The 14,936-nt window shown below is 40.6% G+C and overlaps 1 protein-coding gene across 1 annotated transcript in view; it reads left to right on the top strand.

Moving 5' to 3' along the window:
- The first annotated feature begins 7,535 nt into the window (after positions 1-7,535).
- Positions 7,536-14,936, top strand: part of LOC106612441 (ATP-binding cassette sub-family G member 1) — a 39,091-nt gene continuing 31,690 nt past the window's right edge. The window contains exons 1-2 of the mRNA XM_014213566.2: positions 7,536-8,037; positions 10,328-10,571. Coding sequence (XP_014069041.1) covers positions 7,876-8,037; positions 10,328-10,571 — 406 coding nt within the window. The 5' untranslated portion in view covers positions 7,536-7,875. The remainder of the gene's footprint in view (positions 8,038-10,327; positions 10,572-14,936) is intronic.

Raw genomic sequence — 14,936 nt, 5'->3', positions numbered from 1 at the left:
AGAAAGTATTCGCAACCATTTACTTCTTCCACATTTTGTTGTTACAGCCTGAATTTAACATTGATTAAATTATGTTTTTAGAAATGTTTTGTAAGTATTCAACCCCTTTGTTTATATATAACAAGCCTAAATAAGTTCAGGAGTAAACGTTTGCTTAACAAGTCACATAAGTTGCATGGACTCAGTGTGCAATAATCGTGTTTAACATGATTTTTGAATGACTCCCTGTAAGGTCCCTCTGTCGAGCAGTTAATTTCAACCACAAAGACCAGGGAGGTTTTCCAATGCCTCACAAAGAATGGCACCTATTGGAAGATCGGTAGAAAAACAGACATTGAATATCCCTTTGAGCATGGTGAAGTTATTAATTACACTTTGAATGGTGTATCAATACACCCAGTCACTACAAAGATACAGGTGTCCTTCCTAACTCCGTTGCAGGAGAGGAAGGACACCGCTCACAGATTTCACCATGAGGCAAATTGTGACTTTAAAACAGTTAGAGTTTAATGGTTCTGATAGAAAACTGAGGATGGATCAACATTGTAGTTACTCCTCCACAATACTAATCTAATTGACTGAGTAAAAAGAAGGAAGCCTGTACTGAAAAAATTATATTCCAAAACATGCATCCTGTTTGCAGTAAGGCAATTAAGTAATACTGCAAAAAATGTGGCAAGGCAATTAACTTGTTAGGTTAGATACACAGAGCGCATAATAGAGGAAAGTACCCAACACAAGGACAAGAGACAGTTTGTGAAAGTATGCCTTATCTAATTTGAAAAACTAGTGCAATTATTTTCAGACAGCTCTGCACTATGCTTAGGCAGGCTAGCCAAGCTATACCGAACAAAAATATGAATTGAACATGCAACAATTTCAAAGATTTTACTGAGTTACAGTTCATATAAGGAAATCAGTCAATTGAAATAAATTAATTAGGCCCTAATCTATAGATTTCACATGACTGGAAATATAGATTTGTATCTGTTAGTCACAGATGCCTTTAAAAGAAAAGGTAGGGGCGTGGATCAGAAAACCAGTCAGGATCTGGTGTGACAAATTTGCCCCATGCAGCGCAACACGTCCTTCGCATAGAGTTGATCAGACTGTTGATTGTGGCCTGTGGAAAGTTGTTCCACTCCTCTTCAATGGCTGTGCGAAGTTGCTGGGTATTGGTGGGAACTGGAACACGCTGTCGTACATGTCAATCTAAAGCATCCCAAACCTGCTCAATGGGTGACATGAATGGTGATTATGCAGGCCATGGAAGAAGTGGAATATTTTCAGCTTCCAGGAATTGTGTACAGATTCTTGCGACATGGGGACGTGCATTATCATGCTGAAACATGAGGTGAAGGTGGCAGATGAATGGCACGACAATGAGCCTAAAGATCTCGTCACGGTATCTCTGTGCATTCAAATTTCCATTGATAAAATGCAATTGTGTTTGTTGTCTGTAGCTTATGTCTGCCCGTACCATCCCGGCTGTAACACAACAAAATGTGGGAAAAGTAAATGGGTGCGAATACTTTCTGAAGGCACTGTATGTCATGTGAATTAGGCCTCAAGTGAAATCATTGTCAAATGCGCAAGAGATAGGCCTACTGTTGCATGTAGGTCATTGGGGCATTGATTATCTTGGCAAAGGAGAAATGCTCACTAACAGGGATGTAAACAAATTTGTGCGCAAAATATGAAAGAAATGTGCTTATTGTGCATATTGAACATTTCTGGGATCTTTAATTACAGCTCATGAAACTTGGGACATATACTTTACATGTTGCGTTTATATTTTTTTTCAGTACATGTTACTCCTTGGCAGCGTTATCAGAAAGCCCAACATTGATTTTCACTGCTACGCAGACAAAACACAACTTTACATTTCTGTGTCACCAAATGATTTTAGCTCCACAGATAAATGATTAGTCTGTATTAGTAATTGAAGTACTTGGATGGCTCACAACGTCCTCTAGCTAAATCAAGACAAGACCGAGGTACTTATTATTGGAGCTAAAGTACAGAGAGAGAATATGGCTGCACATTTTAATTCACGGGCAATAAAGATAAAACACTAGGTAAAAAACCTGGGTGTAAGTTTAGATTCTGAACTCAATTTAGAATCCCACATTAGGAATGTGACCAAAATAGCTTTATTACCACCTGAGGAACATTTCCAAGGTGCGGCCGTTTCTATCTCAGGCTGATACAGAGAGACTCATCCATGCATTTATTACAAGCAGGCTTGACTACTGTAATGCTCTTCTGTGTTGCCTACCCAAGAAAGCCATTGGGTACTAACCAAGACCAGAAGGAGAGCACACATTACACCGGTTTTAAAGTCTGCATTGGCTGCCTGTAAGTTTTGTAATTCATTTTAAGATTCTTCTGTTGGTTGTCAAATCAATCTATGATTGAGCACCCCAATACATTTCAGACAAGCTTTAAGTTATGTACCCAGTAGGTCCCTCAGGTTCTCTGGCACTGGCCTTTTAACTATCCCAAAGCCTAGGACCAAGAGGCATGGAGAGGCAGCCCCCTGCCTCTGGAATAGCCTGCCATAGAACCTGAGGGGGGTCGAAACTGTGGACATATTTAAAAGGGATCTTAAAAAACACCTTTTTAGCTTTGCTTTTCCTCAGGGAGCTTTTTTAGTGTTTCCGTTTTTTATACTCTTATGTTGATTGTGTAGTAAATGTTTCAGTTTTTATTTTAATTGTTTATTTGGTTCTTCCTGTGAAGCGCATTGTGTTGTATATAAACTCAGCAAAAAAAGAAACATCCCATTTTCAGGACCCTGTCTTTCAAAGATAATTTGTAAAAATCTAAATAACTTCACAGATCTTCATTGTAAAGGGTTTAAACACTGTTTCCCATGCTTGTTCAATGAACCATAAGGAATTAATGAACATGCACCTCTGGAACGGTCGTTAAGACACTAACAGCTTACAATTAAGGTTACAGTTATGAAAACTCAGGACACTAAAGAGGCCTTTCTACTGACTCTGAAAAACACAAAAAGAAAGGTGCCCAGGGTCCCTGCTCATCTGCGTGAACATGCCTTAGGCATGCTGCAAGGGGGCATGAGGATTGCAGATGTGGCCAATGCAATAAATTGCAATGTCCGTACTGTGAGACAGGTACAGGATGGCAACAACTGCCCGAGTTACACCGGGAACACACAATCCCTCCATCAGTGCTCAGACGGTCCGCAATAGGCTGAGAGAGGCTTGTAGTAAGGCAGGTCCTCAACAAACATCACTGGCAACAACATCGCCTATGGGCTGTCATATGCTTTTTACTGAGGAGTGGTTTCCGTTTGGCCACTATACCATAAAGGCCTGATTGGTGGAGTGCTGCAGAGATGGTTGTCCTTCTGGAAGGTTCTCCCATCTCCACAGAGGAACTCTGGAGCTCTTTCAGAGTGACCATCGGGTTCTTGGTCATCTCTCTGACCTAGGCCCTTCTCCCCCGATTGTTCAGTTTGGCCAGGCAGCCAGCTCTAGGAAGAGTCTTGCTGGTTCCAAACCTCTTTAGTTTAAGAATGATGGAGGCCGCTGTGTTCTTGGGGACCTTCAATGCTGAATAATTTTTTTTGTATTTTTTGGGGCTTTCCCCAGATCTGTAGGTGTAGATTACAGGTGCGTTCGTAAATTCACTCTGGCTATCTACTCTGACTTCAGAGCACTCTCGTCTGAGTGTAGAGCGCAGAATAATTGATGAATTTACGAGCGCTCAACACCTGTTGAATATGACCGGTATCAGTAAACGTCGGCAAAAAATAATAATTAAAACGTTGCCAGCAGTACAGTTACAGTCACCAACGCTCTGGATAACATGAAAACAGCCGCTGCTAGGGCGAGTCAAATGGTCAGAGTGAGGTGTTCTCTCATTTGTGTCTGGAAGTAGCTAGAAATCTAGCCAACGTTAGCCAGTTAGCTTGGCTGCTTGACTGCGGTTGTGGTCAGAATGCTCGGATCAACCCTATTCCTCGGCCAGAGCTTCCAGTTTGCGCTCTGAACGCTATGAGAGCGAAACGCTCTGAATTTACGAACAGACAATCTGACAACACTCTGAATTTACGATTGCCTGGAGTGCACTCTGAGTGGTCTCTGACACTTCAGATTGAATTTACGAACACACAAATTTGTAAACATGGCTGCATGGGATTTCCGTTAATGTGATTCCTTGCAGTCAATGACAATGTCCGCTTTAGTTTTAATACCTGCAGCCACTAAAACCAGAGGCAATTTTGGATTTGACCGCAGTTCCACCTCCTACATGTCAAAACAACCGTTATGCGGATGTCTGCTAAAGCTGATCTGATTGAATAGAGCCCTTAGTACAAAACTCTAAACTGATAACACTTGTAATGCACATTATCTTATGTTCAGAACCTTTGATTGTGCATTCATTGGGGTTTCACACATCTTTCACCCCGCAGTCATTCATGCAAAACTAAAGTTTTCCATGGAATATCATGAGAAAATGTTGTTTAGTCACCAATGCTTAAGATAATGATTGGCTCACCATGTAGTAATTTTAACTGCCATTTATTTAACCCAATAGCTTAAATGTATAGCCATGGTTATTCCTCCAGTAAACAATGGCCAGCCTTCACCAAGTTGGGCTGGCAAGAGATATTTTGCCCATGTAACAATGGGTATATTTGTTTGCTAATTGCAATCACCATTCTATGATATTTGTGCTTATGAGCGTCTGTTTTAGATATTTAATACTGTAGGGCCTACACAGTCTTTGGAGTCAACACCTATCATCCTCTTTTTCATTGTTAATTTTCAATGAGTGTGAGACTCAAGACATGACAAAAGCCACAGGCTACAATGGCTGTGAAGATGAGAACCTAAAGACTGTGTTAGCAATTTGATGAAGATTGCTGTGTTCATTTTGACTTGAACTGTATTTTGTGTTCAAGCATTTCTGTTTTCCCTGAATAAAATAAAATCATTATACCAAATAGGGAGAAATGATACAGGGTTAGTTTTGTATTTTGTAGATCCAATGTTTGCTCCTGAGTGGTGCAGCGGTCTAAGGCACTGCATCTCAGTGCTTGAGGTGTTACTACAGACACCCTGATTTGAATCCAGGCTGTATCACAACCAGCCGTGATTGGGAGTCCCATAGGGTGGCGCACAACTGGCCCAGCGTTGTCCGGTGTAGGCCGTCATTGTAAATAAGAAATTGTTCTTAACTGACTTGCCTCGTTAAATAAAAATAAATGTAAAGAAAAAATAAAGATTACTACACCTCTTTTTCTGTTGTTGAACATTGGAGCCAAAATACCTGATTTGCTTTCATTAGCTTAATGTCACCTAGCTTGCAAAACCCATATTTGGATATGGAGCATAAGTGAAATAAGATAGGATTTATACTAAATATGAATAGTCCCAAATCTGTCCCATGGTGGTCCCTCTTCATTCTATCACCAGTTCTTATAGGATAGTTTCATGTTCATATCTAAAGAGTCAATGCAGATTTCAACATAACAATAAACAGGTGTGGTTGTGGAGAACTATGCACAGCCTTGTCAGTAGACGTGTAGTATTCAGGACCCATCGCAGGCAACAATAGCACCAGCGTTAGTAGCAAAGGCACATGACTGGCTGCCTCTGCCACATGCACAGCCCACCAGTGAGGGGTAGAGCACTGCTACAAAATAGGATACTGCATTGCCTTTTACATCTATCTATATTAGTAGCCTACACATCCCTGACATTCTGGTTACTCCTAATATTTGACATTGAATTTTCGTTTTGAATTAAAATCTACATGATGAACAGTCTTTGCTAAATACAAAGAAAGACCAATTGGTAAGATTTTTTTTAATAAACATTACGTTTATTATAATTGTGTTCCAGCTCTGACCATACAAAATGATTTTGGGCCAATGTAGTTGCAGTCCCTGGTATAAAATATTAATGAACACTGACTGATGAAAGGAAACTATCCACAAGAGGGGGTGTTAAAATTACTGTCGTCAAATTCTAAACCTGTTTGACCTGGGAGCCCTGTTCTCCATAATAACACATAAAAAAATGTGCCCATGAAAAATATAGCCTATCACAAGAAAACACAACATTAATGTTGCCTATAATCTTAGGGCTGTCCTTTCCTATGTGATATTACATGGGAATATCATCAAAACACAGTTAGTTATACCATTTTCCTTAGTTAGTAACTACGGAATGTTCAACTCCGTTCTCTTACCGAGGCAGAGTTTAGAAGGCCTATTGATAGCTGGTCGAGTGATTTGATAGCAACAACATTGCGTGACCATCAGTTGATAGGCCTAACCCACTGGGCACGGTATATTCCACGTTGGCTTAACGTAATTTCATTCAAATGACGTTGAAACAACGTTGATTCAACCAGTGTGTGCACAGTTGGTAGGCCTACTTGTAAAAATGTAAATTCTAAAAACCCTAATTAGGTTTGTCCTGTACAACTGCAGTCCTTCTGCGGGGAGCTGAAATTCATACGTTTAATATAAACTTTTATCGAATACAACCACTAACCTTTCCCTAATTTGTTTTGCTCAATTGGAGATGTAGCGGCCATGACATACTATAATACAAACACTGAGATCAATGGTGCTTTCAAGATAACTGGGAACTCGGAAATAACTGAGGTCAAGTCATAACGGTTATCTTCAGTCGGAGCCAGAAAGATGCCCGAGTTTCCGACTTGGAATTCCGAATTGGATGACTGTTAAAAATACATTTTCCCAGTCTGGCTAGTTAGAATGTGACGTCACAGATCGGACCGTCGGCGACTGGAGGTGCACGGGTTGAAGGAGCAAACGTGGACTTAGACGCTCGCCTCTGCCCAGGTTGTTGCTCGTGGAATTGCACAATACGCATCTCCTCTGCAGTTTGCCAAACACGATGTAGGCTTACAATACAAACATTATAATAGGCTAAGTAGCTGAGCTGAGATTCCGTTATCTTACGCTTCAAACACACCGACAGTGAATTTGCATTTTGGTACACCAGAATTACATTCATTTCCAATGAAACGCTGTGTTTGCCTTGCAGCAGCATTGCGTTGCAGAGGCAGTGCATACGTTGGATTTAGGTATCCCCCTTTCCCAATTGGCACAAACCCATTCTCTTGCAGATGTATTTGATACAAGTTTTTATTAAACGTTAGAATTTCAGCACCCCAGTTTGTACAGGACAAACATATGTACAGGTAAACGTTTTCAGAATTGACATTTTTACAAGTATCAATGTTGTTGTTAGCATAACGTTTCCAACACACCGACAGTCGATAGCGCAAAATAATACGTAACATCGTCTGGATATGTATGCAATAAAAGTTTAACATTCACCTTCTGCTACCATTTCTGTCAAGCCGTCTACGCATACCGATTGACGCATATGTTCGATAAATCCAATTTATGCACCACACCGAACGCACTGCAACTGCCTCTGCAACGCAATGCTGAAAGGCAAACGCAGCGTTTCATTGGAAATGAATGTAATTCTGGTGTACCAAAATGCAATAAAGCTGTTGGTGTGTTCGAAGCGTAAGAGAACGTAATCTCAGCTCAGCTACTTAGCCTATTATAATGTTTGTATTCTAGGCCTACATCGTGTCTGGCACACTGAAGATTAGATGCGTATTGTGCAATTCGACGAACAACAACCTGGAGAGGCGAGCGTCTTTGTCCATGTATGCTCCTTCAACCAATACACCTTCAGTTGTCGCCGGTCCGGTCTGTGACGTCACATTCTAAACACTGTGGTTGGTTGTGCGCTTGTAAACAAATAGGCTACTGATTTCGTCCTGGGCACAGGGCAGGCAAGACACGCGGGAAAGAATACAACTGGAAAGAGTGAACATATTTTTTTTATGAGCGCAGTGCACACGAAGCGGCGATGCAACAGATGTGTGCAGGTTATTAGGTGGGATATTTTTGTCCTTTTATTTGCGAAAAAAATTCTAGGCGGAATGGATTGTGTTATGGCAGCCTTTTCTGTTAATAACGCCACTGTCACTAACTCCATCATAATGGTAAGAAAACTCTTATTCATTAAACATGAATAACTTGATTGTGACAATGTATTGTGATAATATTGATGGTATTTTCTTTAATGACATATTTTCATCCTTTTATTTAACCTTTATTTAACCAGGCAAGTTAATTATGAGCAAATGCTTATTTACAATGTTGGCCTGGCAAGTTGTGCATTTCTTTCAATGCATTTCTATAAATGAACATGTCTGATCAGCATTTTGCTATCAATCCAATTTAAATCAATCAAATGTATTTATAAAGTCCTTCTTACATCAGCTGATGTCACAAAGTGCTGTACAGAAACCCAGCCTAAAACCCCAAACAGCAAGCAATACAGGTGTAGAAGCACGGTGGCTAGGAAAAACTCCCTAGAAAGGCCAGCACCTAGGAAGAAACCTAGAGAGGAACCAGGCTATGAGGGGTGGCCAGTCCTCTTCTGGCTTCTGGAGATTGTAACAGAACATGGCCAAGATGTTCAAATGTTCATAGATGACCAGCAGGGTCAAATAATAATAATCACAGTAAATGACAGTTGGCTTTTCATAGCCGATCAGTTCTGTTCATCCAAAATTGTTCATCATAATAGGCAGCCTAAATGAGAAGATGAACTGTGATAACCCCTCTACAAATAATGGAAACGCATTATGATTGTGTCAATACTGTGGGAAATACTTTAATAGATGTTTTGCCTTTTCAAATCATGATAATTTCAATAATGATAACAATATTTGTTGATTATTAGGCAACATGACTATATCAGTGTGTGAGTTTCTCATTTAGGCCTTTTGTTTTAATTTATGGCCATAAAAAAAATGCTGGCTTAAAAAGAACCCAATTTGGATTATTTGGTACCCCAGGGCTGGGTAAATATTGGAAAGAGCATATGCTGTGTTATTTTGACCAAGACAGTTGGGTTGCGTGAATAACTCAACATGTTGGGTTGTTGGGATTACCCAAACATGGGTTAATTTAACCATCAATTGGGTATTTTTAATTTCATGCTGGGTTGACCTAGCAGCTGTGTTTTTTTTATGTAACTAGGTTATTTTCAGCAGGTGTGGCTTATTAGGGTGTGGCTTTCTGATCAATATTATCAGAGAGTAAATGTCATTCCTTCTCACCATGTTAAGTTTAGATACTGCAAATAAAATGTTTCGTTAAAATCTTTATTATTTTGCACATTCTTCTAGAATATTAAGATTATTTATTACATATTATAATAAGGTGGTATCTATCCCGACATTGGGATTTGTGTAGGCTTTTAGGGAACTTATACACTTCTATAAGGCTCATTGAAGCTACAAAAATTTAAATGTTCAACCATAACATGTGATAACTATACAACAGAACAGATGAACAAGAATGACATTTACTCTTACAACAATCTGAAAGCCACACCCCTACTGAACTAGGTATAGTACATATCTACATGTCTCAATAACCCAGCACCAATAACCCAGCATCAACAACCCAACCTTGCTCTTTTTAAAGAAAACAATCCAACTAAGTGACCCAGTGCCTCTAACCCAGCAGTTGGGTCAACCAAACAACCCAGCATTATTTTGTGTATGAACCACAGATAGAATGACTTGCCGTCATTCTTCAATAATCAATATTGAATTACTGAATTTGCATATGTAGTTAACACATACCATGTAGTTCATCAGTATCAGGCTAATTATTGCATGGCTGTTGTTTTTCTTTGTGCTCAGCGTAAGCTAAGCTTTGTCCGATTGTAACCCCGGCACACTGCATATAGATAGAAACAGATTAGGCTACTCTGCAGTAGCCAACAGTAGCCTATGCCAATATGCACTTTGCCTAAATCGTAATCTGAAAGGTGAAATGATCAGATATGTACATGTCGTATCAATTAATTGTTTTTTAAGATATCTTTATTGTATTCAAGTTTGATTGTTGTCTGGGATCTGTTTAGTGGTCAAATTACAATTATTGACATTGATTCTTGAAGAATATAACTTATAAATGCCTCTCAGGCTTAAGAAAACTGTCTTGGTCTATAATAACCCAATGTTTTTTTACTCATTTTTTTTCTTTAAATAAGAAGATCGTAAACAAACAATTTATAGCCTCAAATGTTTGAAACTATCATTTGGATGTCATGCACTGTCATTCCTTGCATCACAAGAATTGTCTATGATTGTTATCAAAACAAGTGGTGAGGTGGCCAGTGTAACCTGCCGCACTTTGTTTGCTAACCTTTTGATAATTCAATCATTTTATACCCCAAACCACCTATTGTACCTCTCTCTCCATCATCACCAGAACACCAATGGGCCTCCTGATCTGATGCTGGACCCCAGAACTGTATGTGTATCTATCGATGAGGTGGTATCCAATCATGTGAGAAGTCAACAGACTCCATTATTACATGGGCATCTCAAGAAAGTGGAGAACAGTCTAACTGAAGCCCAACGTTTTTCCTACCTGCCACGTCGACCAGCAGTTAACATTGAATTCAAAGATGTCTGCTACTCAGTTCCTGAGGGACCATGGTGGGGAAAGAAAGGTGGGTGCGTTATAGGCGTTTCTGAGGAATTGTATTTTTCTAATCAAATCAAACAACAGATGTAGACTAACAGTAAAATGCTTACGGGCCCTACCTAACAATGCAGAGAGAAAAATAAAAAAACAATAGAAAGATAATAACACAAGGAATACATACACAATGAGTAAAGATAACTTGGCTATATACACGGCGTACCAGTACCGAGTCGATTTGAAGGGGTACGAGGTAATCGAGGTATATATGTACATATAGGTAGGGGTAAAGTGACTAGGCAACAGGATACATAATAAGCAGTAGCAGCAGCATATGTGATGAGTCAAAAGAGCGTAAAGGGTAGTCAATGTAGATAGTCTGGGTAGCTATTTGGTTAAAGTTGCACTATGCAGAAATCCATCCGCCATTTCCTGGTTGCCAGAACTCTAATAGGTCGCCTAATTTCAGTTTATGTGACAAAATAAGCTAGTATAGTGTAGAGAATCATTGTACCGTCTAAACCGCTGTGAAATATATTTCCCATAAACCAAAATATTGTTGTTTCAGTTGTTTGAAACTGGTGTAGAAAAATTGAAAGTAAAAGATGCAAAAACAAAACTTAAGAAAGGGAAGCATTGAAATAGTGCTCATAGAACTGATCTACTGCTTCTTAGAATGATAGATCTATAATTCAAGTAGAATGATAGATCTATAGTTCACATTTCTATGTGAATTTGGTTGGGTCGCCCAAAAAGTTACATATTGCCACTTTAACTATTTAGGCAGTCTTATAGCTTGGGGGTGTAGAAATTGTTCAGGGTCCAGTTGGTTCCAGACTTTGTGTATCGGTACCACTTGCCATGCGGCAGCAGAGAGAACAGTCTATGACTTGGGTGGCTGGAGTCTTTGACAATATTTAGGGCCCAGAGGTCCTGGTATAGAGGTCCTGGATGGCAGGGAGCTCGGCCCCAGTGATGTACTGGGCCATACGCACTACCCTCTGTAGCGCCTTGCAGTCAGATGCCTAGCAGTTGTCATACCAAGCAGTGATGCAGCCAGTCAAAATGTTCTCAATGGTGCAGCTGTAGAACTTTTTGAGGATCTGAGGACCCATGATAAATCTTTTCAGCCTCCTGAGGGGGAAGAGGTGTTGTTGTGTCTTCTTTACAATTGTGTTGGTGTGTGTTTGTGTGGACCATGTCCTTATTGATGTGTACACCGAGGAACTCGAATCAAAACCCACTCCACTACAGTCCTGTTGATGATGTGGATGGGGGCGTGCTCGGCCCTCCATTTTCTGTATTCCACGATCAGCTCCTTTCTCTTGCTGATGTGGAGGGAAAGGTTGTTGTCCTGGCACCACCCTGCCAGGTCACTGACCTCCTCCCTATAGGCTGTCTCATTGTTGTCTGTCATCAGCCCTACCTACCACCGTCATGTTGTCAGAAAACTTAATGAGGTGTTGGAGTCGTGCACGGCCACGCAGTCGTGGGGCCCCCATGTTGAGGGTCAGCATGGCGGATATATTGTTGCCTACTCTCACCACCTAGGGGCGGCGCGTCAGGAAGTCCAGGATCCAAATGCAGAGGGAGGTGTTCAGTCCCAGGGTCCTGAGCTTAGTGATGAGCTTGGAGGGCATTATGGGATTGAATGCTTAGCTGTAGTCAGTGACAACAATCTCACATAGGTGTTCCTCTTATCCAGGTGGGAGAGTGCAGTGTGGAGTGCAATAGAGATTGCGTCATCTGTTGATCTGTTGGGGCGGTATGCGAATTCGAGTGGGTCCAAGGTGTCGTAAATGATGGTGTTGTTGTGAGCCATGACTAGCCTTTCAAAGCATTTCATCGCTACAGATGTCATTTAGATAGGTTACTTTGGCATTCTTGGGCACAGGGACTATGGTGGTCTGCTTGAAACATTACAGACCGGATCAGGGAGAGGTTGAAAATGTCCGTGAAGACATTGCCAGCTGATCAGCGCAAACTCTCAGTATGCATCCTGGTAATCCATCTTGCCCTACGGCCTCGTGAATGTTAACCTGTTTAAGGTCTTATTCACATTGGCTACGGAGAGTGAGATCACGCAGTAGTCTGGAACAGCTGACGCTCTCATGTATGGTTCAGTGTTGCTTGCCTTGAAGCGTTCATAGAAGACATTTAGCTTGTCTGTAAGGCAGGCGTCACTGGGCAGCTCACAGCTGGGTTTCCCATTGTAATCCGTTATAGTTTGCAAGCCCTGCTACATCCGACGATTTTATCTTAGTCCTGTATTGATGCTTTGCCTGTTTGGTGGCTCATCGGAGGTCGTAGTGGAATTTTGTATACGCATCCGGAGCTGCCGAATGTTCTAGCATCACGTTATGGGCAGACTTGTTACCGAAAGGGACTGGTGAGTTTGTCAGGATAAAAATAATTATGAAAGGAGCAATGCCTAGGTAAAAAGTTTGCATAAACCCTGCCTCATTCTTCTGAAAACTTAACCCTGGTATAGAGTTTAATTTTTCAGTGGGACAATTGCACAAATTTTAATACCAAATACACACCAGAATAGCTTTCCAATGTGTGTTAAGTGTTTCTGAGTGGTCCAGTCTCATTCCTGACTTAAATTTGCTTGAAATTTAAAGACAAGGTTTAAATAATGCTTTCCATCAATAATTCCCGACCGAATTTACTGAGCTTGAGCAGTTTTGACAAAAACAATCAATAAATGTTGCCCTAAGAGTTGTGCAAAGTTGTTAGAATGTTATTTTAAATTATTCACAGCTGTAATGGCTGCCAAAGATGCATCCACCAAGTATTAACTCTGGGGTGTGAAGACATACGCAATCAAACATCTTAATATAACTTTTTATTCATTTGAAAAATTTTCTATATTTTCTCTTTCACTTTGAAAATCTGGAGTAGGTTGCGTAGATCGGAAGGATTAAAAAAAAAAGATATTGCCTCTTTAGATGTAATTTTAAGGCTGAAAAATATGAAGATTGTGCAAGGAGTGTGTAAACTTTTACTAGCGACTGTATATCTAGAGACATTTTTACATGGATACGCAGAGCTGCATGATGTTACGCAATGATTGTGGATGTGGATTATCATATATAAATGTGGATTTGCATATTTGTAGGCAGAAATAGCCACTAGATTGATTTTGCATGGATCTTGTTTTGTGGTTCAATGAAGCTTTTAACATCTAGTGTTCAGATAACACATAACAAGTATCAGCTCCAGTTAGGGACCCCAAATCACCTTTTAGAGGAATAAGCTGCCCGACAACACTCCATCCCACTGACCATTTTAAGAATCACCAACCATTATAAAAGTTGATTTGATGTTGAGAGGGCCGGAAGGCTACTGCTTCAAAGACGTGCCATCATACAAATTACTGTAAACAAAGTAAGCTATTACTTGTTAGCCTTTGAATAGGCACATCCTTACTCCCTCCGGGTAAGTGATTGCTCTCCCACAAGATCTGAGAGAGAGATTTGTTAGCAAGGTTGCTTTGCATTTGGAATTGGGTTCTGGTGGTAGTGTTTCTGGGAATCCGTGTTGACGCAACTGCACAGCTGGCTAGTAGCTCTGGCACGTCTTTACTGGAGGGACCTTCCTCCCATCATAGCAAGGCACTGTTGTCTTCATTAGTACTCTCCTTCTGGATGTTCATTGGCATGCAGACCTGCACCTTCTGTCTGTCTGTGCGTCTGTCCGTCTGTCTAGGTCAGAGAAACATGTAGAAAGACATTAAGATATAGAAGAGGAGAATATAAACATGTAACCTAATCTAGCGTGTAACCTAATCATTCAAAGGCAGCCTACAGTAAGATGCATGTATTCTACTTAAACAAAAAACACAACAATGAGCATGAAGGAAATGTAGGTAATCTAAATTGAATTGACGTTTGATTCAGATGATGGGAACTTCTGTCTGACCTCATGGAATTGATCATTGTCCCTGCCAGGCTTTTTAGGTCTCAGCAACATTACAGCCTGTATTGTTCCTGCTTGACTGAAATGGAAACTGGGCCATCAAGCTGTCCAGCAAATATTTGTAGTCAATACGAAAAGGAAACTGTCTGTCTGTCTGTCTGTCTGTCTGTCTGTCTGTCTGTCTGTCTGTCTGTCTGTCTGTCTGTCTGTCTGTCTGTCTGTCTGTCTGTCTGTCTGTCTGTCTGTCTGTCTGTCTGTCTGTCTGTCTGTCTGTCTGTCTGTCTGTCTGTCTGTCTGTCTGTCTGTCTGTCTGTCTGTCTGTCTGTCTGTCTGTCTGTCTGTCTGTCTGTCTCTATCTCCTTCTCAAAGCTAAAAGTGGCAGTGACAAAATCAGATTGGACAAATATATAGTATCAGAGTAGTATGGTCTAGTTTCTTTGACTAGTGTGTGTGCTGTAGCATCATGTCTGTC

The sequence above is a fragment of the Salmo salar genome, chromosome ssa09 (assembly GCF_905237065.1).
Source record: "Salmo salar chromosome ssa09, Ssal_v3.1, whole genome shotgun sequence".
Classification (NCBI taxonomy): Eukaryota; Metazoa; Chordata; class Actinopteri; order Salmoniformes; family Salmonidae; genus Salmo; species Salmo salar.
Note: the sequence above shows the minus strand (reverse complement) of the source record. Positions and strands in the feature narration are given on the sequence as shown.